This window comes from Canis aureus, chromosome 31 (assembly GCF_053574225.1).
Source record: "Canis aureus isolate CA01 chromosome 31, VMU_Caureus_v.1.0, whole genome shotgun sequence".
NCBI classification, from domain to species: Eukaryota; Metazoa; Chordata; class Mammalia; order Carnivora; family Canidae; genus Canis; species Canis aureus.
Window position 1 is genome coordinate 21,041,210 of NC_135641.1, and position 16,283 is coordinate 21,057,492.

Sequence of the window (16,283 nt, forward strand, 5' to 3'; positions counted from 1 at the left end):
TGCTTGTGTGCTCTGTGATTGATAAATAAATAAATACATAAACAAACAAACAAATAAATAAAATATTTAAGAAAATAGCAGAATGGGGGCTTGGCTCTTTATGTCAGTAGTTACTGGATAAAATCTGTTTTCTCTGCTTTAACTGTGTGTCTAGCTTTGTTTATTGTTGACAGTATGTACACACACACACACACACACACACACTCCTCCTAAGGATAATGTTGCTCCTCAAAGACAGCTGAATCTTGTCATCCTCATTATCCAGAGTGTTGCTCTTGTTTATGCTTATTTCCATATGTCATCCCTGTCATTATTAGTAAAGTCTTATTCAACTGTTTCAGCCTGGTCTGTGATGTCCTTTGGGAAATTAAGAGCCACGTATAGGACTCTTTCCTTACAGAGATGAGAGTTCAGTCTATGAGATTCAACTCTCTGTCCCCACTGGGAATTTCTCCCTCTACTGCAAACTTGGGGGAATTGGGTTAGTTTTACCAGGGGAAAAGGAAAGTTTTCTTACACACGAACCTTTTTTAAAGAATTTATAGGGATTGCCTGGGTGGCTTGGTGGTGGGCGTCTGCCTTCGGCTCAGGGGGTGATCCTGGAGTCCCAGGATTGAGTCCCACATTGGGCTCCCTACATGGAGCCTGTTTTTCCCTCTGCCTGTATCTCTGCCTCTCTCTCTCTCTGTGTCTCTCATGAATAAATAAAATCTTTAAAAAAAAATAAAGGATTTGTAGTCAGGAAGTCTCCTATCTTCTTTTGCTCTTTCTCCAAACTTCAGAAATTAGGGGACCTGAGAAATACTAAGGTTCTAGGATAGCTAGAGGTCAACACAAGAAGGGTAAAGAGGTTTCTATGTTTGGAGACCCCAGGGGAGGCAGCAAGTTAGGGACCAGAGATGGGGCAAGCATGGGTGTCCAGGTAGCCTGCCGTGCAGGAATCAATAACAAAGGAGTTATCTGAGCATGCAAGAAAATGGAAATCCCTAGGAGTTAGAACAAACATGGAAGTGAAACCAGAGTGATTGGTAATTAGGCAGGCTGATACTGGGCAGTTTGGGAGTAGGGGGGACCTGACCCAAATTTGCCCCCAGCACCAAGGGTCTTGAATTATGGAAGCATACAAGAATAGAAAACGAGGGGTGTGTGGGTGGCTCAGTTGGTTAAGAGTCCAACTTCTGGTTTCGGCTCAGGTCATAACTGGAGGGTCATACGACTGCACCCACACTGGACTCTGCACTCAGCAGGGAGTCTGCTTGAGATTCTTTCCATCCTCACTTCCCTCTGTTCTTCCCACCGCTGGTGGTCTCTCTTAAATAAATAAATAAATAAACAAATAAATAAACAAATAAATAAATAAAATCTTAAAAAAAAAAAAAGAACAGAAAATGTGGCTAGAGCCCACAGGAGGTAGGGGAGGACTGAGATCCTATCTAAAGGCCACATTTCCAGAGAAAAGGAGGCTGGTCCAGAGGATGGCACACAACAGCAGAGAGCACCAAGAGCAGGGAGAGGAGCCAAGGAAAGCGAGGCAGATGCCAGGCCTTGGCCAAGCAGCCCAGGCATCAGATTACCACTTAGTGGGGAAACTGAAGGGGTCGGCAGTGAATATAAGGTCAAAGCCCCATTTTGACTCACAGCCACACTGGCTGTCGCATCTATTGCCCAGGATTAACTCCAGAACACTTCCCACCAGTGAGATGGGGCTCTGCTTCCCATGGTTTCCCACCTAGAGTCCCCGGAGCAGAGGAGCCAGAACCTCTACTTCCAGCAAGGCCAGGATGAATGGTCTAAAGTTATCATGTGACCCTACACTTCTCTAAAACCTCAGGTTTTCCTTTTCAGTGGTGTAGGATCTTTGCAGTGTAATCCAAAACAAACTAAGTTGATGATAAGTCTTCCAGGGGCCAAGAACTCCAGCTCTCTGTCCCACGTGCCAAGTTCCACATGCCCTGATCTGAGAAACCAAGTCGGTTAAGGCTTCAGAGTGAAGTCGACAATGATGTCGGAGAAGGAAGGGTTAAGAGTCAGACCAGATATCAGAAACCTGGAAGGGGTCCTCCTGTAAGAAGGGGTAAGGCAGGGAGGATGACAGTCATGGTTTGTAGGTGGGTTGGTACCAGCATGCTCTAAGAGGCAAGGAGACTCCAGAGAGGGAGAAGCTATCTACCTCTTGCCATTCTGTAGACCACCTCAGGGAATTCTATCCTACAATTTTATTGAAACCCTCTTGAACCAACTGAAATGTTTTAAGTTTCCACCTTCTAAATTTATTTCTACTCAGATACTACTTACTCTATCAACTAAAACAAGCAAAACAAACAAACAAACAAAACTTACCTAGGGATGGTGTACAACATATTCTTACCTGTTCCACACGTTATAGAATAAATACAAACTTTATTTGTATATTTACGTTAAACAGTATCTTTAGTTTGATAGTTTAAAAAAATACAAATCCATGTAACCAAAATGCTTAAAGGATTTGGTCAACTGAGCATTGACTATTTTACCTATAAATATGAAAATTCGGCCTGTCAAGATGGTTTTGCAAGAGCCATATTTGAGATATTTGTGGATTTCTATGAAGGTTGACTCTTCAAACTATAAGATCTAATACAACACTCAAATCAGATATTAAGGGAAAAGTGATTTTGCAACCCCAAGTTAGGACCTTATATAAGATACACACTTGAAAAATTCTGAGTACTTATTCAAAATCAAGTAGGATATGTAAATAACAGTACCTCAAGTGCTTTTATAAATAGCAAACCTATACTTTCACAGCTATAAGCAAATGATTTTTGTATTTCCCTGAGAGCATAGTTTGAGCTCAAGGGCAGTATGCAAGTGTGTGTGTGTGTTTCCTGAAGCCACAGATTGTAGACTGTGGTGAAGGCTAAGAAGAGAACATTATCTATTGATGTTCAGGTGAGCTTAGCTCCCTGCCCATTTCAGATCAGCTTTGGCAACTGGGGTTCCTTAGCCTCTCCTCCTACAGTTTTTATGCCATCAGAGCCTGTGGGCCTCATTCTCTTTAGGTCCAGTAAAATAGGAGACTCAGCCAAGTAGCTCAGAGGCCCCCCAATAAGTGGGTCTGGTGGCCCCTCTTGTTCTAACTTGTGCCTATATTCTCCTGGAACCCACCTGCCTGAAGCACCTGTTCCTTATCTCCCTTTCCTTCTTGAGAATGGAGTCATGCTCACAAACTCAAGGGACCATGATATCATTTTCTAGATCTGGATCCTTAAACCTGACCTCTTCTTCCTCCTCCTATTTCATCCTCTTCCTCCCAGCCCGGGGCACTCTGTTCACTCACAGGACCTGCTTCAAAATCCAGTCTGCGGTGCCAGGATGTCTCACATGCCACCCTCAGCCCGGGGCCCTTTGCCTCTGGCTGCTCCTGCACCTATCTGCCTCATCCCCCTGCAGGTGGTATTGGTTATGACAGCTACACAAACTAAAATTTTGATTATTTATCTATTAATGGAAACTAGATTTTAAGAGCTTCCCTCCCTGCCTAGTGCCTAGAAGCTTAAATCCTGAAATGCTTATAATGTTCCCCCAAATTACTTGGACTGTTTTCTTTCCCTCAAAGCTGGTGACTGGCAGCTTTAAGTGCAGAACTCTGTGTTTTAACAGGTGTAAACTGTCTGCCAACCCATGCCATTATTGAGAATTTCTATTTCTAGAGGGCCTGGCATCTGAGATTCTACAATTTACCTATCTGGTGAAATAAAAATCACATAGAATCCTTCTCTTGCCTTCATTTATATATTCTGAACTAGTCCTGAAACTTGGGTCCTGCAGTTACAACCAGATTTATAACACAGAGATCTTAAATCCTCATTTTCCCAGAGTAGGGCTGGTCCACTGAGGGTACAAAATTTGCTGATTGCTCTTATCAAAGGACTGCCATGACAAGGAACATTCTTTTTCCAAGGGAAGCTCTCTACACATGTCATTGATTTTGTCATTTGTTATCTTTTTGGAAGTTCTTCCCTGAAATTGTCTTTGTAAATGTTTCCTCCTATAGCTCATACGTGGTTTCTGAAGGTGATCTCAAAGAAAGTCAAGTATGTAAGCAATGGCCACATCATTGACCCAAGAGCACAGCTTTCCAAGATGACCATTGGAAGGGCAATAAAGACATGGATGTTATCTCATAACTTCACATATATTTCATTTTTCACTAACTTGATGAAAAGAAAAATTAAAATGTTGACTAGAGGCTTGTTTACCAGTTTGTTGAGTGCTGGGGGGGGGGGGGTTTGTGTTTCTCATGGGTGTTCCCAAAGCTTGACAAACAGAACTCCTTGAATGTTTGCTAAATGGAACTAGATTAAATTGTTTCAGTTGAAAGCTTCATTAAGGTTATTAGTGCTCATGAGTACACTACTTACTGTAATGTGTTCTAAATTTCCACAAATATGTTCATATTTTCCCAATCTACTCTTCAGAGTAGGGAGCTCAACCTAACCTAACCCTCAGGCACAGAGCTTTTCACAGACTGACGTGTTTATATTTATCCTCAATGACCTACGTGTACATATAAATCTCATTTGTAATGTTCCAAGTATTTTTTTAAAAATCAACTTTGAACTTTAGTTTCTTCTAATCATAATGTTTCTATGAAAATTCAACTCACTATCAACTCTAATACCTCTAACTTCCCAAACTACTCAGAATACAAGCACAATCTGCCACATCTAACCTGAAATAAAACTCGGTAAAGAGATTTGAAATCATATGATGAAAATAAAACACTCTGAGTAATGCAGTTACTATGTTGTTACCATTGTTGTTGCTTTTTAAGTACAGCATATGAAACAGGATCTCTTAATCTGTTTCCCCAATTTGGGGATTAGAATGAATTTCCAATGAGCTCATTTGAGAGCTCTACCTCTTAGAGTGAAGGACAGACCCTTTTTGAGTCAAAATAGTGCCAGACTGATCCAAAAACCAAAAAGAAGGGCTTAAAAAGATCCTGAAAACTAAGGTTCCAGGGAGGTGGGGCCTCAGGGACACAGACTCAAATCACAGTCTAAAAAAGTAGTAAGTATACAGTCAAGAAGAATCAGTCATTCCTGCAGTGGCCAGCAATAGAGGGATGTTTACATTTATTTATTGATATATATCTCAATCATCCTGAGTCTCTGGAAAACCCTTTCTATATTGCAATAGAGGTGTTGGCCATGAAAAGGCCAGGGCACTGGTTTGTGCTGAAGGTACAATTTCATCTGACAATGACAGTTCTAGTCTGAAATGTACCTTCGTGATCATAAGAAATAGAGGTTTTGATGGGGGAACGCCTTTTATCTCTTTCAAAGCACATAGGTCCTCCCAGACCCATTTCCCAGTCCTGTCAGATGGAACAATATATGAGACACTCTTGACAAGGAGCCAAAGGCTCTAACACTAGGGATTCCATATGGTTTAAATGTAAGGAAAAAAGAAAAGAAAAAAAAAAAAGAACTTTATTTCCCCCCCTTGCTGACTGAATCCTTTAGCAAACTTGTCAGAACAAAAAAATGAGCCAGTTTTTGTTTGTTTCCTACTTGGAGATAGACAGCATGACAGAACAGGACTGACTTGCAATGCAAAGACCTCAGTTTACACTCCTGGCTTAGCTACTTACAAACTGAGTGACTAGGGGCAAAGCACTAAGTCTTTCTGAAGCTCAGTTTCCTCACCTATAACACAGACATAATAATATCTGGTCACCAGGTTGTTACAATGGTTAAATGAACTGATATACAGAAGTGCCTGGCACAGAACCTGGCACAGAACAGGTGTGTCCTGAATGTTAAATATTCTTCTTTCCTCCTGAGGTAGGTCATGCAAACATTCCTGGCTGGTCTCAAGTATCCCAAAGCTGTGACTTCCAAGGAACCCCCACGGGGAGCTGCAGGGAGCCCACGTGAATGGCCTGTAGCTCAAGCCCAGCCTGCTGTCTTTAGTGGGATGAACCTGAGCAAGAGGTGAGGAGGGAGGTCTCCTGGCACCCAGTCCAGAGCACCAGGGGCTCCCGTCCTGCGCCCTCCCACAGTCACACCGACACTGCTCCAGGCACGATCCTCCGGATATGGGTGTAAGATTTCCTGATGGTGACACTGCCATGGTGTGACACCCCCCGGGGCAGAACACACTCCTCCGTCAGTTTCTGGGCCTCTGGGTCCCAACATAGCACGGTGGCGATGACCTCGTTCTTCTCGTCCCGCCCCCCAGTGATGTAGAGCCGGTTGTTGCAGGGCGCGATGCCACAGCTGGCCCTCTCATGGCTGAGCTGGGTCACCAGGCACCAGATGTCCTCCAGAGGGCTGTAGGCGTATAGTGCTCTCATGGCCCCTCCTGAAGAGGAAGGGAAACACAGTGGGCATTCACTGTTTTTCTGGTTTTCTTCCCCTTTAACCACAAAAATCCTACTTCTGTTAGGTCAAATCTACCATCTTGCCAATAGAAAGAGTAGATTCATGGCTCTCCAGAAAGCTCGAATGGATTCCACCAGTCTAATGCTGGAAACAATTCAGAGCCCTTTAAACTTTGTGGCCAGGCATTAGGTTCTAAATGGACAATTAGCTTCACATCGTGCCAAAATGTACCCTAAGATTGCTCCCTAGAAGAAATACCATCTGGTGCATCAGGTGCATTTAGTTTGTAATCTCAGCTCTACCACTGTTTTTATTGTAACCATAAGCACTGATACTGTGGTGGTTTTAAGACATCAAAAGGGACCATGTGCATACAGCCCCTGCAGAAGGTCTGGTGCATAGAAACTATCAACACATGGCAGTGACTAGAGGTGGTGGCATCTTTTGTAGACTGAGCATGCCCTGGAGCACCAGTCCAAATTACTACCTGAAGATGAGCTTTGAAGTCATGAGGCTGACCATAAAGAATCAGGGAACCTGAAGCAAGGGCTTCCTTAATCCATCCCTGTATTTTGCCTCTGGGAAGCCTTCTCCAATTAGCTCTTATTTGCTGAAGTTACATATTTTTGGCATCTCCCAAAATCAGTGACTCTCAATTGTGGCTGCACAGGAAAACCACCTGCACATTAGAAACAACTTGCACTGTTGGTCAGCATCCCGTCTCCTTGTGATGTCATTGGTCTGGGGTAAACCCCAGTTATGTGCATTTCTGTAAAAAGCTCCCTAAGTGATTCTCATGAATAGTCAGGATTGAGATCCATCATCCTTAACATTTACATGTCAACTGTGGTCTGGCCAGCGACCCTTTCTTTTTGGCTAAATGCAACTTTTTAGAGCCCTCATATCAAGTGGAAGGAGTAAAATTCTCATGGACACAAAATAAGAAATAATGATAGTTATCATTTATCGGTCACTTGATAAACTGTGCACATTTCAATTTCTGTACATTTCTAAAGTTTACAATACACTTTTTTTCCTGTAGCAACTTCTGGCTTTTCCACTGGGCCCCAGTGTCATGTCCCCTGAAAGTGGGCTGCTTCTGCATCCGGGACTGCCACGGTAAATTCCACCAAGGCCTGGACCAATCCCATCCCCTCTTCCTTTTCAACTTCACCCAAATCACCCGGAATCTGAGTTCCCAGGAGGACCTTATCTGATCTACCTGCATGGCTGCATGGGTGGGGAACCTCAGCTAAATAAGATGCCATTCATTCACTTACCAACAACATAGATGCGATCCCGGAAACTGACTGCATTGATGCATTTAGCCTCCACCGGCATGGATGACTTTAAATTCCATTTATTGGTTGAAGGGTCATAACACTGAGTCTTGTCTGTGGCCAGTTTCCCATTGGGCCCGCCCCCAATCACATAGAGCTTCTTCTTATGGCTCGTGGCTGCGAAGGAACTGACGTGGACAAGAAGGGGCGCTGCCTGCAGAGGCACAGGGCACCAGGAGAAGTTGTCAGTCACAAATTGCTGATTGCTACAGTAGCTCACAGGACACAGGCCAGGAGCTAGGGGACATAAACCTGGGCATCCTCTGACTGAAGTCACAAGCCTGTGGAGAGGTCAAAACACACATTTCCCACCCTCCCTGTGGGCTCAGGACACAGACTAGAACAGGCTGAGGGATGGATGTTTCCAGCCTCTGTCTTCTACAGTCCAGCTAATCAGGAGAGGAAAAGTGTTTATAGGAATAATTGTTTCTACAGATGAAACCAGCCAATGTTGGAGGAAAATGCTTTCACAGACATGCATCTTTATATTCATTCATGTGTTCTTTCATTCAAAAAATATTTACTTAGTGCCTACTATGTGCTAGGAATTGTCCTTATTGCTTATGTCTATGAAGAAAAGCTGGTATAAGGGTTTCAGATGGCCATAGGTATGTGGACTCCCAGACTGGGGCAGCATGAAGATTTAGGTATTAAGCCAGACTTGTGCTTCCACCCTGTGAACTCTCTGGCACTCAAGCGGACTTCCAAGAGCCTCTTTTCCATTGATATGGCCCTCTTGAGTCATAGAGCAACTCTGTAATGGGACTTGATAAGTTGACAAGATCTGAGATACACTGCCATAAATATTAAGGGCTATACAGAACCCACAGGCATTAGTCCTCTCAATCCTCTAGAAGTTCCATTACATAATACTTCTGTTCTCTTAGGTTGACAGATCTTGGCTAGATGCCATGATGACCTGGCTACCTTTGCTTGTTTGTGTCTCTGATGACCATGTTTTACACTCCCCAAAGTGGAACATATTCTGACATATGATCTGATAAGAAGAAAGAAAATCAAAAAAAAAAAAAGAAGAAGAAGAAAGAAGAAAGAAAATCTGAAATTGGGAATAACCTGGAAATATAGGAAGTGAGATCACTTTACTTTTATTATTATTACTACTACTACTACTACTACTACTACTACTACTACTACTATTACAAGGATACTCAATATGAGATCTACTCTCTTAGCAAATTTTTTTTCCATGTCAGTCAGGTAATGTGCCAAGATCATAACAAAGTTTGAGGGAGGCATATATCACACAATGGTGTGAACATTCTACTATCACACTTATACACTACAGAAGGATTTCTCTAAATAAAATTTTAAGCATAAAATGTAGTATTGTTATTTGTAGGCAGATCTCCAGAGCTTATTCACCTTGGATAATTGAAACTTTATGCCCACTGATTGGCAATGATATACAGCTGAGGTTGAATTGCTAAACAACATATATATGCAAGCAGCGTATAGATGGTTTATCATCAATAGGCAAATAAATAAGGGCTGACCTCTAAACACTACCATATAACTCTGACTCAGTAAACAGTGTAGTAAAGGGATCCCTGTATGCCCACTGTGGCGACAACAGGGCAGATGGCATCTGAGAAGACAAAGACTCTGAACTAAGACATGCAGATTGTGGTTAGGACCAAGCCTCCCCTCTAAATCTGGGGCTTTTGGCTGGATAGACAGGTGTCTACAAGAGCTTCCCCACCTCGAAGGAAGCTGTTTCTATGACCTGATCAGCAATGCCGTAGCAATGGCTCCTTTTAGGAGGGAAGCTCAGAGCCACCAACAATGTTCTCAGTGGGAGCACAGAGATGAGAAAGCCATATACCTATATTGTCATATACTTTTTTTTAAAGCTTTGAAGTATTAATAGAAAGTTACTCATAGAAATAAACCTTCTATACCTCTGACCAACAGTTGTGGAAGGGATCATAGGTCTCCACATTGTTGATCCTCTGCAAGCCATCAAAACCTCCAATCACGTAGACCTTGCCACCTAACACCACCATCTTATGCCTCCAGCGGCCAATGTTCAAATACTCAATTTGAATCCATTTGTTGATTGAAGAATTATATTTCCAAACATCGTGCTGTGTTTCTTTGCCACCTAGAAGAGATACAGAACATTTAAGAAACCACCAGGTATGTCAGAAATAGAGCTTCTCCCATAATTTCCCATAGTCCTTAAGTGCTATATCCCCAGGCCAGCTCCCTCTAAACAAAAGAAATCATGAAGGCATGTGTGGTCTGGTTGGGGAGACAGAGCCAATACAGGGGAACAGAGAGAGCCAGTGTAAGGCTGGGGCGAATCATGTACCAGACCGTATCATGTGTCACCTCTGTGCTCTGAGTTCAGAGAAGAGGTGGCTGAATGAGTTGGGTCCAGAGATGTCTTCAGGGAAGTGGCACCCAAGTCCACATGGGTGGGTAGGGGACAACAGGAGCCTGGACTTGGTATCTGTGCAGCCTAGGGACAGGAATAAGGGCAGGACAGGTGAGGTTGGACTACTGTGGTGGGGATAGTAGGGCCTTGACCAGCAGCCAAATAAGAAGGCATCTTAAGTTCTGTTTGCTTATTTATTTAGATAAATACAAACCTGGAAAAATCACCAAGAAATCTTACAGAATTGTCTCAGTTCAAATCTCCAATCTATACAAAAACGTAAGTGGGATTTGTCCTATTGTTAAATAATTTTTATTATAAAAGAATGAGATGCTCACAATAGATAATTTGAGAATGAGCTGGTAAATATTTTTTTCAAAATCACTCTCTTAATAAACAGAAAATACATAATCCAGTTAGGGAAAGAGACCAACACAAAGGAGAACTGACCTTTTTTGGTGACTTTAATAAAATATTTTTACAGCTTTGTATTTCCATTTCCCATCAGCACAGAGTACCACCAACTACTTAGAGTAAAAGATGCACTTTTCAGACTTACAAATGTGCACGAGTGGGGCAATGTGTATCACTGACGATGCTCTGTGTCCTGGGTAAGTGTTTCTCTAGGATAAAGCCCAGAATTGAGATTTCTGTCAAGAGCCTGCTCACGTTGAATTTTTATAGGTGTTGCCAAAGAGCCTTCCATAGCTGTCCTGGTTGATCTTTCTCTACCCCACCCACAGCATATATTAAGAGCATTTTTCGTTTTGTTTTATAAGCTGATGGAGAAAAATAATGTCATAGTTTGGTTTTTCCTGGTTGCTAGGGAGACTAAGCTTCTTCCTCTTCCATGAAATGTTTGTTCATATAGTTTCAACATTTTTCCTTGGGTGTATAACTTTTAGAGGCCTCTATTCAAAATACCATGTGTGATATTGATCCCATTTAGGTAGTGTCAAAAATTATAAAATAGGGGCGCCTGGGTGACTCAATCGGTTAAGTGTTTGACTCTTGGTTTTGGCTCAGGTCATGGTCTCAGGCTTATGAGATAGAGTCCTGTGTTTGGGTTTCACACACAAGGGGGAATCTGCTTGAGAATCTCCCTCTGCCCCTTCCCCCACTCATGTGTGCTTGCTCTCTCTCTAATATAAATAAATAAAAAAATTTTTAAAAGTTATAAAATAACTATGTGCTTTCTTTTTTTAAAGATTTTATTTATTTACTCATGAGAGACACAGAGCAAGAGAGAGAGAGAGAGGCAGAGACACAGGCAGAGGGAGAAGCAGGCTCCATGCAGGGAGCCCGATGTGGGACTCGATCCCGGGACCCCAGGATCACACCCTGAGCCGAAGGCAGACACTTAACTGCTGAGCCACCCAGGCATCCCAACTATGTGCTTTCAAAGAAATATATGCACACTCTATTAAAAAGAAAAAAATCTATGATTTTTACTTCAAGATGTAAAGGAAGACCTGATTAAGTGGGACACGTATCATGTGCATAGATGAGACAACATGTTATTGCAAAGATGTCAACCTTCCCCAAGTTAATCAATACATTCAGTGCCTTCAGGACTTTTCAAGGAGCTTGAAGAGGTTATTCTAACTTTCATTTGGAAGAGTAAATTTGGAAAAATTTCTAAGAAACTTTTCAAAAAGAATGAATGAGGCTTTTCCTAGCAAATATTGAAATAGAAAGCTATGGTAATAAAAGCACTGTGGTACTGACATAAGATGAGACAAAATGATGAAAAACAAGAGTACAGAAGAGACTGAAAGATATAAGGATCATTAAATAAATGGTATAGAACAGCTGACTATTTGGAGAAAAATTGTTAGATCCTTCTTTCACATTACAGTTAAAATTTCAAAAGTAAATGGCATAAAAGTAACTGGAGAATATATAGGAGAAGATGTTGATGATCTTAGGGTGGGTAGGGGCTTTCTAAGCGTGACAGGAAATATAGAATCACACAGGAAAGAAAGTTACTATGTGAAATGTAAATCAAAGTTAAAAGATAACCATAGTCTGAGAGAAACTATTTTGCAATACAAATAGCAAAAGATATATGTATTTATATAGATAATAATTTTATATATTTATATATATTTATATATATATTTAAATATTTTTATTTATTTATTCATGAGAGACACAAAGAGAGGCAAAGACATAGGCAGAGGGAGAAACACGCTCCCCACAAGGAGCCCAATGTGGGACTCAACCCCAGACCCTGGGATTACACCCTAAGCCAAAGGCAGACGCTCTACCGTTGAGCCACCCAGGAGTCCCAAGCAAAAGATATGTAATAAGAGCTCCAAAAAATTAATAAGAAGTCAAACAATAGGGAAACATAGAGTAGGAATAGATGATTTTTAAAAAAAATAAAGTGTTGGCTAATAATATATGAAAATATGCTAACATCATTAATGATCCAATAATGCAAATGTAAATATTCTAAGCTATTAAAAAATTTAATTCACAATAAAAAATGTTAGCAAAGATGTAGAAAATGGGCACTGTCATTCAACACTGGTTGAACTGTAAATTGATTCAAACTTTCTGGAGAACAATTAAGCAATACCTATAATTCTAAATGGACATATCTTATGACTACCTCCAGGAATCTTGCCAAACAGCAGCAGCACAGGTTCATAAATATATGTGTATTAAAATGCCTGCTGCGGAATGCCTCAGTGACTCAATTAGTTGAATCTGACTTTTGATTTTAGTTCAGGTCATGATCTCAGGGATGTGGGAATGAGCCCCATGTTAGGCTCTGTGCTGAGTGCAGAGCCTGCTTGTCTTCCTCTTCCTTTGCTCCTCTCCTGACTTGTGCTCATGCTCTAAAATAAATAAAATCTTTAAAAAAAAAGTTTTAAAAAATAAAATAAAATGCCCATTGCAGCATTTTTTTCAGGGGGAATATAAAAGCTGAAAAAAAACCTGTGTTTTATTCATTCCATAGACTGCCATATAGCTGGTGAAAAGAGTGCCAGTATTGATGATGATGGATAACACTGCTGAGCTGTCCTGTGTGCTTGGGGACTGCACTTTACATGTATTACATCTCTTAATCTATATGATAGATCCATTATATCAACATGTAATGATGTCCAAAATAGATTGCTAGTTAAAGTACAATCTTCCATGATTTAACTGTGTATAACAAGCACACCTTCATGCATTGGTTGTATCATTTTTCTTTTTTTTTTAAAGATTTTATTTATTTATTCATAGAGACACACATAGAGGGAGAGAGGCAGAGACACAGGCAGAGGGAGAAGCAGGCTCCATGCAGAGAGCCTGACGTGGGACTCCATTCAGGGTCTCCAGGATCACGCCCTGGGCTGCAGGCGGCGCTAAACCGCTACGCCACCGGGGCTGCCCGGTTGTATCATTTTTCAACAGACAACAACAAATCTAAGTGAGGGGAAGGACAAGCTGTAAAATAACACAGGTAGTGTATGTGACAAAGACTGACTATGGTTACCAAACCCGTCTTTTCCTCCTGGGCACACAGGCAAACTAAATTTCCTAGTCCCCCTGTGTAGGGGCTGGCAGTGCAGGGGGAGCATGTGGCTAGTTCTTGCCAATAGAAAGTGAGCAGAGCGATGCCTCCTGTCCAGGCTGAGGCTATTATGAGCAGGTGTGCTTTACCTCTCAACTCCTTCAGCATCTCTCTTTCTGAAATGCATCCACCTTTGAAGGTTATGTGTGGAAAACGGCAGCATCATCAGTTGGAAGGAGCCTAGGTCCCTGAATGACTGAGTGAAGCAGATCCACTCTCCCCAGGGCCCACATTCTATTGCAATAAGTCACTATGATTTAGTGTTTGTTATACAAACTAGCATTACTTAGTCTAAGACAATATAAAACTATTTTGTAAAAAAGTTAAAGGTATAGTATTGTAATGGCACAGTTGAAACTGCCATATTTTACTTTATGCTCCCTATATTATTTGAATCTTCTACAACAATCAAAAAATATTTCTACATGATAAACAAAAAGCTATGGTATTAACATACCTAGGGAAGAGCTGATCTGCCCACGATTTTGGATGAAGCCAGTTCTGGGAAGAAGCTCTTCCCCAAACAACCTCAGATTAGACAAAGCCTCTGAGAGAGGGCTTGTCTCCTCCCTTGGGGCCCCAAAAAGAGCTGGGTGGCTTCTAATATCATGGGGAGAGCATGGGACTCAGAGAACCTGGACTGGAGCCCTCCTTGACATTTACCAGTCCCATAATCTTTCAGAGCCTGCGTTTTCTCCATTTGTAACTCTACCTTATAGAGTTGATGTGAGAAGCAAATGATTAAGTGCCACTAAAGTATAAATGCATCTACTGTGCTGTAAAGGCGGTAGAGACTTTGTTGCTTAATAAATATTTATTAAGCATTTACCATGTAGCCAGGTGCAGTGCAGGGTAATGGCAGGATGGTATTGACTCCCCTGGAATTTAAGGACTAATGGGAGTCACATAAAAGTATAATTGCAAATATGCAAATAACTTAGAAGTGAGAAATGACAAAGTACTGTGGCTACTGGAGCACTGAAAAGTATGACAGTAAACTTGAAGTGAGGCTTCAGGTTTGGGCAGAGGAACAGACATTTTTATTCATTACTGCATCCCCAGGGCCCAGTTCAGTGTCCTACATCTCTAGCAAATATCAGATAAATTCTACTATCACTTTCCTTCTTCCTTTTCCATGAAGTACCGGAACTGTCTTCCTGCTCCCCAGATCTCGTATAATACTGCTCACAGGTTAGTGTCCGTTAAGTAAGAATGTGCTTCCAAGATAAGACCACCTGAGCTCCTGGTTTCCACATGCTGACCCAGTCAGAGCTAGACCACTGCCATTCCCAGTAATTCTTCTAAGTTGGTTGCCTGGCTCTCACTCAGGAAAATACATAGTGCCACTGGGGGCTTACTTTGGCATCATGTGGCTCCTGCTTACCTGAGATGTAGACCTCATTTTTTAATGTCACGCATGCAAACTCCACCCACTTCTTATTCTCACTCTCCAGCTCATGCTCCGTCAAGGGGAGCTTGGCCACCTCCAGGCGGCTGCGCCTCAGGGGGTCCAGGCAGGTTACCTCCGCCACAAACCGTTCATCCTTCGTGCAGCCACCAATGATCATGAATACCTCAGACTGAAACTCATGCATCCTGGGCTTGGTGCGCTCCGAAATGATCTGGAAAACCAATGGGAGTATGTGAAGGCAGGAAGATACAGAGGTTCAGAGCCCAGGCTACAGAGCCAGACAGAGCAGAGCCCAGTTCCCAACTCTGCCACCATGTGACTTCACCTTGAAGTTCCATTATCTGTGTAATGGGGACTTTAGTGGTAACTGTCTCATAGGTTTGTGTGAGGATGAAATGATATCATATACGTAGTGTGCCTGGTCTGCAGGCAGGTATACATAGATAATAGATACTGAACAAAGATTACCTATTGTTGCTTTTGCCACTATCTTAGGAAGTCCAGGTTCATTTACCATCAAACGCACTTCCCACTTTACCCTTCCTGCCTGGTCTGAAGGCCTGAACTCTGGAATTTCATTTCTGGCCACCTTCCACTCCCTCCTGGTTTCCCCCCCCCCTCCTGGTTTCAATTTCTTGATGATATCCCAGACTTTGCCCACTACTAGACCTCTTCTGAAAGAGAAATCCTGATGGTAGGCACATAAGAGCACTTAGAGACTTAGGGGAAAAGAGCCAAAGAGAAGCACAGTATGGCTGGGGATGTTGAAGGACTAGACCCCTACATCAAAGATATGACCCTTCAGAGCCTTGAACAAGCAAAGAAATCCACACCACAGATATCTGAACCCAGCTGAAAGAACAGAGGTTTGAAAGTCAAGTACACCAGAGTTTGGTCCTTGTTTCACTACCTATGACTATGTGACCTTGGAGGAGCAACACAATATATGGCTGCAATCACTTCCTTTTTTTTTTTTTTTCCAATCACTTCTATGCCAACAAGTCATTGTGAGCATTCACTGAGGTTTGATGTAGAGGGATGAGCAGAGCACCTGGCATAAGCACAGCCCTTAATAGATAGTCACAGCAGTAGGAGCAGCTAGAGATGTCACATTGGCATTATTAGGGAAAAGGGAGAGCTGCCCTCCTCCTGGTTCCATCCACCCTCTGGACTCAGTGGGGAAGGTTCTGCA

General features: G+C 42.1%; 1 protein-coding gene and 1 non-coding gene across 4 annotated transcripts in view; both read right to left on the minus strand.

Annotated features, from left to right (window-relative positions):
* Positions 1–2,380: 2,380 nt before the first annotated feature.
* Positions 2,381–16,283, minus strand: part of KLHL6 (kelch like family member 6) — a 115,340-nt gene continuing 101,437 nt past the window's right edge. For all 3 annotated transcript variants that reach the window (XM_077879823.1, XM_077879824.1, XM_077879822.1), the window contains 4 exons: positions 15,065–15,302; positions 9,631–9,833; positions 7,652–7,865; positions 2,381–6,351 (listed from right to left, as the gene is read on the minus strand). In XM_077879823.1, the coding sequence (XP_077735949.1) occupies positions 6,050–6,351; positions 7,652–7,865; positions 9,631–9,833; positions 15,065–15,302 (957 nt within the window). In that variant the 3' untranslated portion in view covers positions 2,381–6,049. The remainder of the gene's footprint in view (positions 6,352–7,651; positions 7,866–9,630; positions 9,834–15,064; positions 15,303–16,283) is intronic.
* Positions 8,920–9,023, minus strand: LOC144302802 (small nucleolar RNA U13). Its single transcript, XR_013369858.1, has one exon. It is a non-coding gene; the product is annotated as a small nucleolar RNA U13 (small nucleolar RNA).